The sequence below is a fragment of the Balaenoptera acutorostrata genome, chromosome 17, assembly GCF_949987535.1.
Source record: "Balaenoptera acutorostrata chromosome 17, mBalAcu1.1, whole genome shotgun sequence".
NCBI classification, from domain to species: domain Eukaryota; kingdom Metazoa; phylum Chordata; class Mammalia; order Artiodactyla; family Balaenopteridae; genus Balaenoptera; species Balaenoptera acutorostrata.
In genome coordinates, this window is record NC_080080.1 from 25,538,557 (window position 1) to 25,558,319 (window position 19,763).

General features: G+C 36.0%; 1 protein-coding gene across 3 annotated transcripts in view; it reads left to right on the forward strand.

Annotated features, from left to right (window-relative positions):
• CSMD3 (CUB and Sushi multiple domains 3) overlaps positions 1–19,763 on the forward strand; it is a 1,183,499-nt gene that overhangs the window by 608,211 nt on the left and 555,525 nt on the right. For all 3 annotated transcript variants that reach the window (XM_007188796.2, XM_007188797.2, XM_028168178.2), the window contains one exon: positions 19,528–19,640. In XM_007188796.2, the coding sequence (XP_007188858.2) occupies positions 19,528–19,640 (113 nt within the window). The remainder of the gene's footprint in view (positions 1–19,527; positions 19,641–19,763) is intronic.

Here is a 19,763-nt window from a genome sequence, read left to right on the forward strand (position 1 = left end):
AAGATGCTTATATGATTTCAATTGTCTTAAATTTACTGAGGCTTGACTTATGACCCAAGATATTATCTATCCTGGAGAATGTTCTGTGCACACTTGAGAAGAAAGTATAATGTGCTGTTTTTGGATGGAATGTCCTATAAATATCAATTAAATCTATCTGGTCTATTGTGTCATTTAAACCTTGTGTTTCCTTATTAATTTTCTGTTTGGATGATCTGTCCATTGGTGTAAGTGAGGTGTTAAAGTCCCCCATTATTTCTGTGTTACTGTCGATTTCCTCTTTTAGAGCTGTTAGCAGTTGCCTTATGTATTGAGGTGCTCCTATGTTGGGTGCATGTATATTTATAATTGTTATGTCTTCTTCTTGGATTGATCCCTTGATCATCATGTAGTGTCCTTCCTTGTCTCTTGTAACATTCTTTTTTTTAAGGTCTATTTTATCTGATATGAGTATTGCTACTCCAGCTTTCTTTTGATTTCCATTTGCATGGAATATCTTTTTCCATCCCCTCACTTTCAGTCTGAATGTGTCCCTAGGTCTGAAGTGGGTCTCTTGTAGACAACATATATATGGGTCTTGTTTTTGTATCCATTCAGCAAGCCTGTGTCTTTTGGTTGAAGCATTTAATCCATTCACGTTTGAGGTAATTATTCATATGTATATTCCTATTACCATTTTCTTAATTGTTTTAGGTTTGTTTTTGTAGGTCCTTTTCTTCTCTTGTGTTTCCCACTTAGAGAAGTTCCTTTAGCATTTGTTGTAGAGCTGGTTTGGTGGTGCTCAATTCTCTTAGCTTTTGCTTGTCTGTAAAGCTTTTGATTTCTCCATCGAATCTGAATGAGATCCTTGCCGGGTAGAGTAATCTTGGTTGTAGGTTCTTCCCTTTCATCACTTTAAGTATATCATGCCACTCCCGCCTGGCTTGTAGAGTTTCTGCTGCGAAATCAGCTGTTAACCTTATGGGAGTTCCCTTGTATGTTATTTTTCATTTTTCCCTTGCTGCTTTCAATAATTTTTCTTTGTCTTTAATTTTTGCTAATTTGATTAATATGTGTCTCAGCGTGTTTCTCCTTGAGTTTATCCTGTATGGGACTCTCTGCGCTTCCTGGACTTGGGTGGCTATTTCCTTTCCCATGTTAAGGAAGTTTCCGACTCTAATGTCTTCAGGTATTTTCTTGGGTCCTTTCTCTCTCTCTTCTCCTTCTGGAACCCCTATAATGCAAATGTTTTTGCATTTAATGTTGTCCCAGACGTCTCTTAGTCTGTCTTCATTTCTTTTCACTCGTTTTTCTTTATTGTGCTCTGCATCAGTGAATTCCACCATTCTGTCTTCTAGGTCACTTATCTGTTCTTCTGCCTCAGTTATTCTGCTATTGATTCCTTCTAGTGTATTTTTCATTTCATTTATTGTATTGTTCATCTCTCTTTGTTTGTTCTTTAATTCTTCTAGATCTTTGTTAAACATTTCTTGCATCTTCTCGATCTTTGCCTCCATTCTTTTTCCAAGGTCCTGGATCATCTTCACTATCATTATTCTGATTTCTCTTTCTGGAAGATTGCCTATCTCCCATTTCATTTAGTTGTTTTTCTGGGGTTTTATCTTGTTTCTGCCTCTGTTACATAGCCCTCTGCCTTTTCATCTTGTCTATCTTTCTGTGAATGTGGTTTTCCTTCTGCAGGCTGCAGGATTGTAGTTCTTCTTGCTTTTGCTGTCTGCCCTCTTGGTGGTAACACTTTTTGCTGCCACCCTAATGGTGATTATTTCAGGGGTTTTTAAATCTAATCTTTGCAGCCATCATCTTCATCCTTAGTTAATTTCATGTATCCAAAAATGAAGGTATACACCATCCTTGTTAGCACTGTATTAGAAGAAAGAATATTAAATGCATTTCTATAAAAGGCAAAAGTTACATACTTGTACAATACAGGAAATATATTCGAATGTAGGGCTACAGTTCTTATTTCTAATGGATACACCCATAATGCCTAGAGTGATTATAAGGAAAATCAAGCATTGAGCATAATTGAAATTTAATAGATCTTGTCTTTTATTTTATATTGTACTTGAGAGCTTGAGGACTATTTCTGTGTGCATTTATTTAGGGCTTTTAATCTTTTATTCTAGCATGAAGGGACTAACTAAGAAGATTAGAATGCACTATGAATGCTGAAGTTACTCAGCTTGTAAATAAACACATATTAAAGAAGTTTTTAATTTAAGTTTACAGATAATTGTTTCAAAAAGATGTATTAAAAACATGTTAAAACTATTTGAAGACTCTTTTCAGAGTTTTTTGAGAATGGTATAAGACTCCCTCCTCTGTGGCCCAGAAGCACCCCTTATTGTCAGGGATGGGGGTTGAATACAAAGTTGTCTTAAGCAGTTTGAGTCTAAACCAAGGTCTTTGAAAGGATATCGAGATTAATTAGCCGTTGAGGCTGTATGCAAAGAGCAGAGTTTTAAGTGACATACCCATTGTTGAGAAAATACAAATATTGATATAAAGTCACCTACCAACCCAGTGAATCCTTTCCAGAAAATAAAGAAAAGAATGAATTAGTTTTACTCTTGAATATGGATTAAATCAGACCATTATGCACATGATAGGCAATCTGCTAAAGAGACTGCAGAAAGAGAAAAAAAAATCTAACCCATTTATATAGACAAGTAGATATAATCATTTCACATGTTAATTATCCTTATCAAAAGAAAAAGGATAGTGCATTATGTTGTTTATAAACCACCCGGTCTCGCCTATCTTTTTTTTTTTTTTTTTAATAGCCTGAATGCACTATCCTTGTCTTCTTTATGACAAGAAGGAAGTTACATCCTGAAGCCAAGCACCTAGGCTTTAACTCTCACAGAAACAGGGTGACAGGGCACCGTCCATCTTGATGTTCACATTTCAAAGAGATGACTCCCATGGCCTCCAAGAGAGACATTCTTGGGGTGCAAAACTGGTAAGAGGTTTATTTAGCTTTTAAAACATTTACATACATCTGAAAGAAACAGAGAAAGCAATCATTTGTAATTGCAAGTTTTCTAAAAGAAATGCTAAAGAGAGGTGGGAGGGAAGGAGAGTTATTTTCCCCTTTTTTTATTAGGGAAATTTTGAATTTTTTTTAGATTTGTGTTTGCACTTATAATTTTTCTTTTTGTGACTATTTTATAATAAAGCTACAATTTTCTAATTATCTCTATTGCTGTTTCTGCTTTATCTTGGCAATTTGCAATCATCTAAATATACAGCAAGTCCACAGTAAAATACAAAGCAAAGTAATTGTCAGGGTTGCAATAAGATGAATTTAAAAATTCAGTGCAATATTAGCCTTGGAGGCTAATATTAGCCTTTACGTTTATTTTACCAGTGGTGAATGGTTAAAGCAGATTTTTGATTAGCAATGGTCAAAATTTTTCTTTCATCATACATTAATTTTACAAACTGTTGTGATGTCTATATTGCTTATACTTTCAAATGATTAACAATTTGAGTATTATTTTGTCGTTTCATATGAAATATTACCTAATTCAGTCCTGTGGAGTAGCTTCATTCTGGAGCCTGAATCTAAATTTTTAACTAAGTGTTTTCCTCACAGGCCCAACAAATTTCTCCTAGTTCTCATCAATCACATAAGTAACATTATATTTACGAGATGATCTGGGCCCTTCAGTAATTATTCATCTTTCAAAATAATTTTTTCTAGACAGGAAACACAAAAATACTCAGAACCATTATCTAGTATTATTATAAGGCACCTACTGAAGGGCACATACTGAACTTACAGTGTTTAGTATACATGACTCTAAGTGTTATAAGTCTTGAGGACAAACCCAGCCTGTGGGCCATTTTTTGCCTGAGTCCAAATCAATAATTATATTATTATAACAATCAATTAAATCTACATGATTAATAAACATCCACTTTGTAAACATATATATGTATATATATTCTTTTTTATGTTCTTTTCCATTATAGGTTATTATAAGATGTTGAGTATATAGTTCCCTGTGCTAGATAGTAGGTCCTTGTTGGTTACCTATTTCATATACAGTAGTGTGTATATTTTAATTCAAACTCCTAATTTATCCCTCCCCACCCCCTTTCCCCTTTGGTAACCATAGTTTTTTTCTATTTCTCTCTTGTAAATAAATTCATTTGTATCATTTTTTTTATTCCACATATACGTGATATCATAAGAAATTTGTCTTTGTCTGACTTACTTCACTTAGTATAATAATCTCTAGGTCCATCCATGTCACCGCAAGTGACATTATTTCATTCTTTTTTATGGCTCAGTAATATTCCATTATATATATATATATATATATATATATATATATATATATATATACACCGTATCTTCTTTTTTTTTTTTTTTTCTTTTTTGGAATTTTATTATTATTATTTTTTTTATACAGCAGGTTCTTTTTTCTTTTCTTTTTTTTTTTTAGACATCTTTATTGGAATATAATTGCTTTACAATGGTGTGTTAGTTTCTGCTTTATAACAAAGTGAATCAGTCATACATATACATATGTTCCCATATCTCTTACCTCTTGCATCTCCCTCCCTCCCACCCTCCCTATCCCACCCCTCTAGGTGGTCACAAAGCACCGAGCTGATCTCCCTGTGCTATGTGGTTGCTTCCCACTAGCTATCTATTTTACATTTGGTAGTGTATATATGTCTATGCCACTCTCTCACCCTGTCACATCTTACCCCTCTCCCTCCCCATATCCTCAAGTCCATTCTCTAGTAGGTCTGTGTCTTTATTCCCGTCTTGCCACTAGGTTCTTCATGACCTTTATTTTCCCTTAGATTCCATATATATGTGTTAGCATACTGTATTTGTTTTTCTCTTTCTGACTTACTTCACTCTGTATGACAGACTCTAACTCCATCCACCTCACTACAAATACCTTCATTTCATTTCTTTTTATGGCTGAGTAATATTCCATTGTATATATGTGCCACATCTTCTTTATCCATTCATCCGATGATGGACACTTAGGTTGCTTCCATGTCCTGGCTATTGTAAATAGAGCTGCAATGAATATTTTGGTACATGACTCTTTCTGAATTATGGTTTTCTCAGGGTATATGCCCAGTAATGGGATTGCTGGGTCATATGGTAGTTCTATTTTTAGTTTTTTAAGGAACCTGCATACTGTTCTCCATAGTGGCTGTATCAATTTACATTCCCACCAACAGTGCAAGAGTGTTCCCTTTTCTCCACACCCTCTCCAGCATTTATTGTTTCTAGATTTTTTGATGATGGCCATTCTGAGCGGTGTGAGATGATATCTCATTGTAGTTTTGATTTGCATTTCTCTAATGATTAATGATGTTGAGCATTCTTTCATGTGTCTGTTGGCCATCTGTATATCTTCCTTGGAGAAATGTCTATTTAGGTCTTCTGCCCATTTTTGGATTGGGTTGTTTTTTTTTTTGTTATTGAGCTGCATGAGCTGCTTGTAAATCTTGGAGATTAATCCTTTGTCAGTTGCTTCATTTGCAAATATTTTCTCCCATTCTGAGGGTTGTCTTTTGGTCTTGTTTATGGTTTCCTTTGCTGTGCAAAAGCTTTTAAGTTTCATTAGGTCCCGTTTGTTTATTTGTGTTTTTATTTCCATTTCTCTAGGAGCTGGGTCAAAAAGGATCTTGCTGTGATTTATATCATAGAGTGTTCTGCCTATGTTTTCCTCGAAGAGTTTGATAGTGTCTGGCCTTACACTTAGGTCTTTAATCCATTTTGAGTTTATTTTTGTGTATGGTGTCAGGGATTGTTCTAATTTCATACTTTTACATGTACCTGTCCAATTTTCCCAGCACCACTTATTGAAGAGGCTGTCTTTTCTCCACTGTATATGCTTGCCTCCTTTATCAACGATAAGATGACCATATGTGCATGGGTTTATCTCTGGGCTTTCTATCCTGTTCCATTGATCTATATTTCTGTTTTTGTGCCAGTACCAAACTGTCTTGATTACTGTAGCTTTGTAATATAGTCTGAAGTCAGGGAGCCTGATTCCTCCAGCTCCATTTTTCGTTCTCAAGATTTCTTTGGCTATTCGGGGTCTTTTGTGTTTCCATATAAATTGTGAAATTTTTTGTTCTAGTTCTGTGAAAAATGCCAGTGGTAGTTTGATAGGGATTGCATTGAATCTGTAGATTGCTTTGGGTCGTAGAGTCATTTTCACAATGTTGATTCTTCCAATCCAAGAACATGGTATATCTCTCCATCTATTTGTATCATCTTTAATTTCTTTCATCAGTGTCTTATAATTTTCTGCATACAGGTCTTTTGTCTCCTTAGGTAGATTTATTCCTAGATATTTTATTCTTTTTGTTGCAATGGTAAACGGGAGTGTTTTCTTAATCTCATTTTCAGATTCCGTATCTTCTTTATCTTTTCATCTGTCAGTGGACACTTAGGTTGCTTCCATGTCTTGGCTGTGTAGACAGTGCTGCTATGAATGTTGTTGGGGTGCATGTATTTTTTCTATAGTTTTCTCCAGATATATGTCTAGGAGTGGGATTGCTGGATCATATGGTAGCTCTATTTTTAGTTTTTTAAGGAAACTCCATGTTGTTCTCCACAGTGGCTGCACCAATTTACATTCCCACCAACAGTGTAGGAGGGTTCCTTTTTCTCCACACCCTCTCCAGCATTTATTATTTGTAGACTTTTTGATGATGGCCATTCTGACCAATGTGAGGTGATACCTCATTGCAGTTTTGGTTTCCATTTCTCTAATAATTAACAGTGTTGAGCATCTTTTCATGTGCCTGTTAGCCATCTGCATGTCTTTTTTGGAGAAATGTCTATTAAGGTCTTATGCCCATTTTTTGATTGGGTTGTTTGTTTGTCTTTTGATATTGAGCAGTATGAGCTGTTTGTATATTTTGGAGATTAATCCTTTTACGGTTGCTCCATTTGCAAATATTTTCTCCCAGTCTGAGGGTTGTCTTTTTGTCTTGTTTATGGTTTCCTTTGCTGTGCAAAAGCTTTAAGTTTAATTTGATCCCATTTTTTAATTTTTGTTTTTATTTCCATTAGTCTAGGAGATGGATACAAAAAAATATTGCTGTGATTTGTGTCAAACAGTGTTATGCCTATGTTTTCCTCTAGAAGTTTTATAGTATCTAGTCTTACATTAAGGTCTTTAAACCACTTTGAGTTTATTTTTATATATGATGTTAGAGAATCTTCTAATTTCATTCTTTTACATGTAGCTGTTCAGTTTTCCCAGCACCACTTGTTGAAGAGACTGTCATTTCTCCATTGTATATTCTTGCCTCCTTTGTTGTAGATTAATTGACCGTAAGTGCATGGGTTTATTTTCAGGCTTTCTATCCTGTTCCACTGATCAATGTGTCTGTTTTTGTGCAAGTACCATACTGTTTTGATGACTGTAGCTTTGTAGTACAGTCTGAAGTCAGGGAGCCTGATTCTTTCAGCTCTGTTCATCTTTCTCAATATTGCTTTGGCTATTTGGGGTCTTTTGTGTTTCTATACAAATTTTCAGGAGGATAGGTGTTAACTCTTCTCTAAGTGTTTGGTAGAATTTGCCTGTGAAGCCATCTGGCCCTCGCCTTTTATTTGTTGGGAGTTTTAAAATTACTGATTCAATTTCAGTACTGGTAATTGGTGTGTTCATATTTTGTACTTCTTTCTGGTTCAGTCTTGGGAGATTGTACCTTTCTCAGAATTTATCCATTTCTTCTAGGTTGTCCATTTTATTGGCATATAGTTGCTTGTGGTAGTCTCTTATGATCCTTTGTATTTCTGTGGTGTCAGTTGTAACTTCTCCTTTTTCATTTCTGATTTTATTGATTTGGGCCCTCTATTTTTTCTTGGTGAGTCTGGCTAAAGGTTTTTCAATTTTGTTTATCTTTTCAGAGAACCATCTTTTAGTGTTTTTAATTTCATTGATCTTTTCTGTTGCTTTCTTAGTCTCTAATTCATTTATTTCTGCTCTGATCTTTATAATTTCTTCCTTTCTACTAACTTTGGGTTTTGTTTATTTGTCTTTCTCTAGTTACTTTAGGTGTAAGGTTGGGTTGTTTATTTGAGATTTTTCTTATGTCCTGAAGCAATCTTGCATCACTATAAACTTCCCTGTTAGAACTGCTTTTGCTGGGTCCCATAGGTTTTGGATTGTCATGTTTTCGTTTTCATTTGTCTCTAGGTATTTTTCATTTTCCTCTTTGATTTCTTTAATGATCCATTGGTTGTTTAGTAGCATATCATTTAGCCTCCATGTGTTTGAATAAATATCCACTTTTGTTTATTTATCTATACCTGGACTGGAAGGAACTTGTATCTCAAAGTTAATCAAGGGACTTTACACCTGTCTACTGCAGTCTTAAACTGTGAATGCCAGATTTCTGTGCCTCTTATGTGATAGTTTTCCTGCTGCATCTTCCTTGCAATCAAACTAGTAAACACAACTGTTTGTGTGTGTGTGTGTGTGTGTGTGTGTGTGTGTGTGTGTGTGTGAGTGTGGGTGTGTGTGGGTGTCAAATTTAGATACTGAGTATCTGGATGTATATCAGTTACTTTTACTTTGATATTATAAGAAATTTGGTAAGATGGCCTCAGTTTTACTCTGCCAATAATTGGATTGTTGGATTTGTAAGACCAGATCATGTCTATACTGGTTTAAGAGAGAAATTATGTCAGGCCAGTTAAACAGTCAGGGAGGACTTTATTCAAGACTATTACAACAGAAGTCAGGACTATTGCAATAGGGTCAAAGACTATTGAAATGAGAGTCAAGACTACTGTTATAGGGAAGACAAATTGAACTCAACTCTTCTGGACAAGGTGGGATGGTGTTTAAATGCTGGGGTGAGCTAGTAGAAAAGTACTGGAACACTTTAGGTGGGAGATTAGTCAATATTAATATGCTATCTGTGTTTGCTAGTAGTTACTTCACAAAGTTGGGCTCTTCACTCCCACAGAGTCAGGAAAACAGGAATGCTATCTCCTTTGATGATTTTATTTCAGGACAATGGCTTCCAAGTCCTTGAGAGAGACAGTTCTCGTTGTAGAAGATTTACACCTCAAAGGGCAGAGAAAGGATTTACAATTGCAAGTTTTCTAAAGTAAATTCTCTTAAGAAAAGTGAGGGCCGGAGCCTATAGTCAGGATGATACCTCTCTAAAATGTAGTTAAGCCGAGGGTAATGTTAAGGCTGTCTTGGTCATTGGGAGTACTATTTAGAGCTGTTTGGAAGTAGTGATTGTGGGAAATATTAATGGGGGTACAGAAAGAAAAATAGTGTAACAAATAACATGTTTGTTTTTTAATGAAATGTGATTCTTAAAATATTTGAAATAATACTACCGTGAATAGGACAGCAGGGTAATTCATGAGAATCGTAGCTTGCTAGAATACCTTCTTTCAGTTAAGTTCAGTGCCATTATCAGTTGTTCTAGAAAATTTAAGTTTCCAGTTATTTGAGGGAACCACTGTCCATTCCATCTGAGATTCTGGCTACACTTGACAAACATGGATCCACCTGCGTTTTCCTTTCACTTCGATAGCCATATGGGTGATTAGCAGCCCTTGAAAGGGTTCCTCCAGCACAAGAACAGCCTATCTTTTCTCTAGAACACTTTGACGTAAGCAGAATATTCTAGTCAATAGAGGTGGCATACTTCTTCCAGTGGGTCCTTCAAGGTCCTTATAACTTTATGTCTCAGGGCTTCTAGGGAAGAAAGAGGCCCTTTGAAGTACTGAACATGATTATGGGAGGATTCACTTAAATCGGGCACAGGACATGATCTCTGGCCCAAATTCATAGGTCTACCAAATATAAGTTCAAAGGGAAAAATATGATGCTTGCCTGCAAGGGTTGCTCTAATTTTCAACAAGGCTAGAAGTAAAGTTCTAGCCATTTTAATCTAGTATATTTCTGAATCTTAGCAGATGGGTTTGATTCATCTTCTGGGAGTCTGTAAACATTTGCATAATTACTGGATGGCAGTGGGAATAAGATGACATCCTCTCTCTGGTTCATTATGCTCTAGTATCCAAAATGTAGGAAATACATTTATTAAGAGAGATTTTACCACTGCCTGAGTATTGGCATCTGAAGAAGGAAAGACTTCAGACCATCCAAACATCATATACACCATAACTAGACAAAATTTCTTACTTTCCTCAGGCATTAATTCTATGAAATCCAAATGCCAGTAAGTTGCTGGTAAATTTGATTGGGAAAACTGCCTATACCATACCTTGGGAGTGACCTGTAAATAATTCTGCTGACAGGTTGCTCATCTGTTAAATATGTTTTGAGTAACTTCACCTTTTATGTAAATATGCTAAGAATCTAGTGCCTTTAAAAATCCCTCTTTTACTTAATTATGTTGGTAACACAACATTACTAACCAAGCAAATAAGGACTGTTCTATAGAAATGATTTTGTTGGATAATTCCCATAGTTCAGTCAAATTTCTTTTAACCCCCTTTTGAATCCATTTGTACATTTCCTTTTTGAAGCATATATTTGGAAGTTAATAAAAATTGCTTGTTGTGTTAAATGCGAGGCTTCTAACTTTGAAGTCTGCCACATTTTAACAGTGGCTTTTACAGCTGTCAGCAAAATCATTGCCTTTAGAAGTTTTTATTCTGCCCTGCGTGAGCTCTATAATGGATTACTGATCTGAGCGGCAGCTGTACAGCCTCTAAAAAATCAACTATCAATTTTTCATGAGATATTTTACTTCCCCTCAAAGTAGAGAATCCTCTAATTTTCCAGATTAGCTCCTTTGCATGACAGACACAAACACATCATATATATATATATATATATATATATATATATATATATATATATATATATAAAACTACATGTGTCTGTGTATGTATGTATGTGCACATATGCACATATATCAAGAATTGGAATTCCTGTTACTGTTATTGACTAGGCTGCTTGTGCCAACTAACCTCTAGGCAAAATATAAGCTTCCAAAATTTCATAACAAGTCACCATAGCATACGAAGCCTTAAGTTGGTCACTTTTATCCTGAGTACATGACCCATTAGGTAACATTATTAAAAGAGATTATGAACAATAATATCAGTTAAAACATGCCAGGGCCTAGTGTTGTCTTCTTTTACCATTGTACAATCATGATCATCTGTTTGATCAGGATCTGGTAAAAAATGAATGGGATTTAGGAGATTGCATCTCCCAAATACAGTGTTAGGATTGAATAATAGTGCTTATTCATAACTAGTCTGATGCCATGCCTACCAATTCTGGATCTTATGTACTTATATCCGTCACAACAGTAAGGCATGCACATAAGTCAAGTGACCAGAGGTGAGGGCTTAAGCCTTTTTAATTTTATTTATTTATTTATTATTTTTGGCTGTGTTGGGTCTTCGTTTCTGCGCGAGGGCTTTCTATAGTTGCGGCAAGCGGGGGCCACTCTTCATCGCGGTGCGTGGGCCTCTCACTATCGCGGCCTCTCTTGTTGCGGAGCACAGGCTCCAGACGCGCAGGCTCAGTAGCTGTGGCTCACGGACCTAGTTGCTCCGCGGCATGTGGGATCTTCCCAGACCAGGGCTCGAACCCGTGTCCCCTGCATTGGCAGGTAGATTCTCAACTACTGTGCCACCAGGGAAGCCCCAAGCCTTTTTAAAGATGTATCTGCTGCTGTCACTACAGCCCAGTATCCACAGTGCCACGGCCTCCAGAAGAACTGAGAAACACACTATTAATGTATGGTCTCATCCCAACTTTTGAGTTAAATTCCAGAAGTATCACTTTTACTTTAATGACAAAACAAGAAGAAGGGCTTTTCAAAATTACAGATCCCCAAAGCTGAGACAATAGCCAATTTTAATTCAAAAGCCTCTTTAGATTCTACAGAGTAAATCAGAGGTTCTGAACAATTTTCACACAGTTGCTCCATGAAAGGTTTTCCTTCCCTGCAGAAGCTAGAATCCACTATTCACAATATCCTATCAGTCCCCAAAATGATCTAAGTTGTTTTTTGTAATATGGCATTTTATCTGCAAAATGGGCTGACCCTGTGTTGTAACACTTGTGGGCCCTCACCACTAATATATGCCCTAAATATCCCTCAGTTTGGCAATATTGCAGTTTACCCAATGAGGTCTTATGTCCTTGTGAAGGGGGAAATTGTAACAAAGCCAAAGTATCAGTTTTGCATTACTCTTTAGTTTTTGATGCTACCAGCCAACCATCTATATATTGAATGCTTATAGATCCCTCTGGTGGAAGTTTCCCATACGTTTTCTGCAAATGGCTAAAGAAATAGTAGGAGAGTATTGAAACTCTTGAGGAATCCTTTGCCATAAACACTGGACTTCCTTCATAAGTAAAAACAAACAAGAATATAGACCTGTTTAGATTAGAGGAATGGGAAAAAAAAGCAGAGCATAGATAAATTGGAGAAAAACTTTGTAGAGGGTGGTACCAAAGTTATAATATAGTATTAGGAACTGTAGGTATTAATAGAACAATGGATTTATTTACTTCTTTAAGATGTTATATTAAGGTCAGCCATATTTATCAAATTTACCTTCCTTCTTTGCTGGAAGTTTGGCAGTATTAATATTACAGGGTGAATGTCCTTTTATAATTATCCTTTGTTTTTCTAATTCTTTTTATAACTGGTTTTATTTCTTCTATTTGAGCTCTCAGCAAAGGCTACTGTTTGACACATGGTAATGGCCTATGCTGTTTAAACTGGTATTATTATCCCAAGGCCCAAAGTGATGCATTGCTTTATTTCTGCTCAGGGTACTTTTCCAGCACAGTGTGACACTGCCACTTGCTGCTACATTCCTTTTCTTTCAGAAGGCACACCATAACCAAATAAGACAGTTTTTTCCAAGGACATTAAACAGACACTCCATATGGAGTATACAATATGGTAGTTTTAATTTGCACAGGAGATCTCTCCCCAGTAGGTTTACAGGAGAATCAGGAGAAAGTAAGAAAACATGTTCCTCAGTCAGGAGATCTATTAATGTGGGAACCACAGAAGAAAAGAACACATATAAAGCTGATTTAAAATACCAGCAACCTGAATTGGTCTATCACCAGATGGAAAGTGAGGGATTTCTGGGACATTTTCAGAATAAGTAGCACCTGTATCTACAGATTTTTCTGTATCCAGAAAAATCAAGGATATGTTAGCCTGAGGGAAATTTATTCAGACATAAATTTCATCAGTTCCTACTGCTGAGATTCCCTCAATCTGTCAATTGTAAACCATTTGACAATTATTCTCTAGCTTTCTGGGCTTTCTTCATTCCCTTGTTTCTGCAATTTCTGCATCTTCTGGAGTCTCTTTTCTTCAACCTCTTTTCCACTGTCCCAGTTTCTTGGAATAATAACATATGGTTTTCTCTTCTTTGCTGCCTTCACAGATTGGCCAGAGTAAAGTTTATTTTCTTTAGTAAACAGTATTAACTGAACAGTTAACGTAGCAGTTTATAACTTCTTTTCTTCTTCATATTTTTTCTAGATTGTTCCCCAACTGAGTAGTTGCTGCTAAGATTTGAGTAGTAATCTGTCCTTGCCAACCGTTTACCTTTCTCCTAATTTGAGTTTGGATAACCAGCAAGAGAGAAAAGGCAAAGGATAGGACCAGGGGACAATTTTTATCTGCCCTTGGATCCAGGCCAGTAAATTTTGAGAAAATTTCAACAGATAGAAATTTTAGATGGAAAATAATGGGGACTCATCTGTTTTGTGGATACAACACTGCAATTTCTCCCAGCTCATCTTTAGAGGAAAGACTGCGAGCAGTCTCTTTTGATGGGTCACCCAAGCCCTTGGTTCTTCCACAGTTGTGGAGGGTGGTGGATAGCTGCTACTCCTTGATGGGGTGGGTCATCTTCTGGTCCCCAATGTGCTTGCTCCGTCAAAGGAGCAAAGTCTGCTGGTTGCAGAATTCCCCACAGTAGCTTGCGCACATCCCCAAGCATGGGTCTGTAAAGTAAAAACACACTGTGTAGTACTTCTGCAAACTTCTGGAAAAGAGGAAGAGAAGCTTTCACATGAATAGGCTGGGTAGCTTCTCAATGGCATTAGCTTCACTGATGATCAGATAAGAAGAGCTGGTTTTCCACATATTGTGACAAAAAAAAAAAAAAGTAGAATTATATGACTATTTGGCTTCTTTCTTATGCTGGTATATTTATCAACCTAATACTTTTTTTTCTTTTTCTTTTTTTTTCCAAGTGACTAGTGAAACTACTCTACATCCTGCCACTTTCATATAGGGACAGAATCTTTTATTCAAGTTCTCAACTCTTCCCTAAATATATCTCCTTATAGTTTCTGCTTTCCTAGATCCGTAGTGTATGGATGATAAGAGACTCATAATTTCTGCTTTCCTAGATCCATAGTGTATGGATGATAAGAGACTCCTGGAGGTAGACTCTATGCTAGGACATAGAGTAGACTCAGAGCTACGATATGAGGATTACAAGCCTGTGTTCTCAAACAGGGCAGGTAATTCAGTACCAGCTAAAAAAGTCATGCCATCAGCCTTCTTTGTAGGGAAATTTACTGACAAAGGGAAGTGATGATCTGAAAGATCATCACTTCCCTCTTCCCAGGAGTTTGTTTGAAGCAAGAAGAATAAAGAGATGTCGGGAGAGCAGAGGGAGCAGAAACAGCAAAGAAAGGAAGAAGAGGGCTCTGTGAATGAGAAAGTACCTTTAATTCTCAAATTTCCTTTTCCATTTTTCTCAGTCTTTCCTTCTGGCTTTCCAACTCATTTTAAACTTTACTCTTAGAATGATGTCCATCCAGTAAATACCAGCAATTAATTTGCTTATAATGTGGACCTCCTAAATCCCTCATAAATCTTGAAAGACTGTATTCTCATAAGTATTCCAAATGTGACAGAGATTAGTAGTTGTTTAAGAACTGCAGGCAACATTCCTGGCTTCCCATATTTTTCCATCATCAAAGCTAATCGTGATCCTGAAGGGATTTTAGAGCCCAATTTACCCATGCTTACTCAATAGAAAAATCTTAAATTTGCAGAGGGTGGTTCATCTAGCTAGTATTCCAAAAGAGCAGAGCACTAGGTGGGAGACTTTTTATAATGTAGGGTCTCTTAAACTACTGTTATGTGGCCGTAAGAACTTCATCTGGTCCACTTAATTTTGGAACTGCCCTTTGCATCCCATACTCATCACCAAATTGTTGGAGAAATATAATTAACAATAAAATCTCCTGCCAACCCAGTCAAGCCTCTCCACAAAATGTAGAAAGAATGAAACAGTTTTAATATTGAATAAGCATTAAACTAGACTGTGATGGACATCATAGGCAATCTGCTAAAGAGATTGCAAAGAGAACTAAATCTTACCCTTTATATATCAGGTAGATACAATCCATTTACATACATGTTAATTGACCTTATCAAAAGGGAAAATAGAACTTCTCCTATCTTTATGAAAAGCAGGAAATTAACATCATGGAGCTATATGCCTAGGCTTAAACTCCCACAGAAACAGGGAGACAGGGTGACATTTTCCTTGATGTTCACATTTCAAAGAGGTAACACTAAGGCCTCCAAGAAAGTCATTCATGTAGTGCAAAAATTGACAAGAGGCTTATTTAGCTTAAAAGATTTACATACATCTGTAACAAACATTATTTATAATTTCAAGTTTCATAAGAGAAATGCTAGAGAGAAAGGGGAATTTTTCTTTACCTTCTGATATTGGGGAAATGTTTAATTTAATCCCTTTTTTTTTAGATTTATATTTACCCTTACACCACCAATGGGGTGGGAACTAGGTAGAATCATGGCCAAGAGAACAAATTGGCAGTGGAACGATTAGTCTATATATGTTAGCTGTTCTTTATGAAATACTGACAAACTTATATGTGCTAGAGGTTTTGGGCTGGTAAAAGAGTTCAGGACTGAGATGGATATAGGAGGATATAATAAAGAGGAATAATTTAATCCAATAAAAAGGTGTCTTTTAATATTCACTATGAGATAGATTGTTGGCATATTTGATATGGTATAGCTGATGCACATCCTATAGTTTTAAGCTCTCATGCCCATTTCATAATGGATTTACTTTACTTTCTTTCATGTCTCTGAGCTTGAGTCCTCACTCTTGCCCATAACCTTTCTCTTTACCATAGCTCAAAAGACTAGTTCTTTTGAACTCATCAATTTGAAAATTGAAAGTTCACATGCCACAAAGTTTTCAAACGATAATGTGTATGTGTATGTATATGAATACATATAGATATACACATATGTTACAAAGGAGAATGTATGTGTTCATATCTTTTACATTATAATAATTTTAAATTTGCTTTGGCAGGAAGAAAGTAAATATAGTCTAAAATTCTATATCTTATAGTATCTTTATATCTCACACTATTCCTTAATATTATGCACAATCCCATAATTAAATCATAATATTTAACTAGGTTCATTTGTGATGGATTCCCATAAATTCTGTAACACTGGACACTGCTGGCATAGCTGTATTGCTAATGCAGTCTGCTGATCATGTTCTGTAGTTTTGGTGGCTGACCAGTGAGCAGGACATTATGCTGCCATGGTGGCTTCAAGGATACAGTCCTCCATGTTGCCCTCTGCTGGTCTATTATAGTACAGCCTCCATCCAGGACACTGCTCTCTTAGGGTGCCCTTTTTATTAGGAAGGGAAACTTTATACCTTCTCTCCTCATGCAATTTTTCAGAAATCTTCATGGTTTTAGCAATAAAGTGGGTAAACACTTAAGAATTTCTTCTTTTAAAAACCTATTTTTTTAGTATGTAATTTAGAAGTCCTAGTCATTATGGATATTTTACTCAGCAGTGAATCCATTTTTTTTTTTTTTCTCTTTGTATTCTTCACAGACTTTTCCCCTCAAGGTCTTATTTACTCATTTGCTTTCTGGCTTTATATGACCCTTGGCTTCGGTTCAGATATGTGACTAAAACATTATTAATGACAGAGGAAACATTAAGTAATTTCCCCTGTTAGGGTTATAAAATTGAGCATTACTGAATGAGATTATTAATGCATAGATTCAGTGATGCATTAGCAGAATATTCTTTAAAATAAAATTATTCCCAGTACAACATACATGACATGACTAGCCTGACATCAGTATTGCGAAGATTTATATTATACTCCTTGCCATTTTATTGTTTTGCACAGTACTTAAATATTTTTCACAATGTTTCTTTAGAACAAAGTTCTGTGAAACTTGAATGTCAAAATGAAGTACATTCCTGGTGTTAAAAAAAACCAGTTAAAGATTTTTATAGATTCTTTTTTTCTTTTCAGTTCAAAAAGAAGTATAAGATTTTCAGTGATCTAAAATTTAGTATCTTGGCACTGTTGGTGGGAATGTAAATTGATACAGCCACTATGGAGAACAGTATGCAGGTTCCTTAAAAAACTAAAAATAGAGCTACCATACGACCCAGCAATCCCACTACTGGGCATATACCCTGAGAAAACCATAATTCAAAAAGAGTCATATACCACAATATTCATTGCATCTCTATTTACAATAGCCAGGACATGGAAACAACCTAAGTGTCCATCGACAGATGAATGGATAAAGAAGATGTGGCACATATATACAATGGAATATTATTCAGCCATTAAAAAGAAATGAAATTGAGGGCTTTGTAGTGAGGTGGATGGACCTAGATGCTGTCGTACAGAGTGAAGTTAGAAAGAGAAAAACAAATACAGTATGCTAACACATATATATAGAATCTTAAAAAAAAAATGTTCTGAAGAACCTAGGGGCAGGACAGGAATAAAGATGCAGACGTAGAGAATGGACTTGAGGACACAGGGAGAGGGAAAGGTAAGCTGGGACAAAGTGAGAGAGTGGCATGGACATAAATACACTACCAAAAGTAAAATACATAGCAAGTGGGAAGCAGCCACATAGCACAGGGAGATCAGCTCAGTGCTTTGTGACCACTTAGAGGGGTGGGATAGGGAGGGTGGGAGGGAGACGCAAGAGGGAGGAGATATGAGGATATATGTGTATGTATAGCTGATTCACCTTGTTATAAAGCAGAAACTAACACACCATTGTAAAGCACTTATACTCCAATAAAGATGTTAAAAAAAAATGAGGGCAAATACATTTTTGGAAATTGTGGAAATGAAAAAAAAAAACAAGTAAACGTAGGAAGTATCAAAGAATATAAAGATAAGCAGACAGACATCTAGAAATGACAAGGAATATGAAATAGGTGCAGAACTTTCTAGAGCAGAAAGAGGCTCCAGTTCCTAAGCCTGCCATCCCTTTTCCTAAATGCGTGAAGCTACTGCAGGCAAAATGTCCCTGTACCAATAGGCACATGAAGAGATGCTCAACATCACTAATTATTAGAGAAATGCAAATCAAAAGTACCATGAGGTACCACCTTACACCGGTCAGAATGGTCATCATCAAAAAATCAACAAACAATAAATGCGGGAGACAGTGTAGAGAAAAGGGAACCCTCTTGCACCGTTGGTGGGAATGTAAATTAGTACAATCATTATGGAGAACAATATGGAGGTTCCTTAAAAAACTAAAACTAGAACTACCATATGATCCAGCAATTCCACTCCTGGGCATATATCTGGAGAAAACCATAATTCAAAAAGATACACACACCCCAGTGTTTGTTGCAGTAATATTTACAGTAGCCAGGACATGGAAGCAACCTAAATGTCCATTCACACAGGAGTGAATAAGAAGATGTGGTACACATATGCAATAGATTACTACTCAGCTATAAAAAAAAAGAATGAGATAATGTCATTTGCAGCAACATGGATGGACCTAGAGATTGTCATACTGAATGAAGTAAGTCAGACAGAGAAAGACAAATATCGTATGATATCGTTTAGATGTGGAATCTAAAAAAAATGGTACAAATGAACTTATTTACAAAACAGAAATAGAGTCACAGATGTAGAAAACAGTTTATGGTTACGGGGGGGTGGGGCCGGGGGAGGGTTAAATTAGGAGATTGGGATTGACATACACACACTACTATATATAACAAAGATTACTAACAAGGACCTGCTGTATAGCACAGGGAACTCTACTCAGTACTCTAATGACCTATATGGGAAAAGAATCTAAAAAAGACTGGATATGTGTATATGTATAACTGCTTCACTTTGCTGTACAGCAGAAACTAACACAACATTGTAAATCAACTAGACTCCAATAAAATTTAAAAAAATAAATTAATTAAAAATAAATAAAATTTAGTATCTTGCCTCAGGGATATGAAAGATCTAACCTAGTTAAACATATAGAATAGTACTTGTTTATAATAAACCTTGATCACTAAATTATGTTGTTTGTTCTGTTATAACAACACAGTCTTATAAGTTTATCTGACAGTTGTTTGCTTCTAGCCAAGAAAGTATTGAGAAACACATCTGTCTCATAATTTGCATACAGAGGGTATTTTAATAATCCATTTCTCCCTTCTCTGTCCATCTGTTTTTAGGCTGACTGGAAGCTTTGTGCCAGACCTGATAGTAAGCATGAGTAGCCAAATGTGGCTGCACCTTCAGACAGATGAAAGTGTCGGATCTATTGGCTTCAAGGTTAACTACAAAGGTAATGATAAATTGCTACCTTGGGAAATATGTTATCTTAATAAAACCAGAGAATACTTTTAAATTAAAGTTTAATTGTATCTATAAAATAAAAGTTTCCCAGCATATAAGAAAGAATGTATTT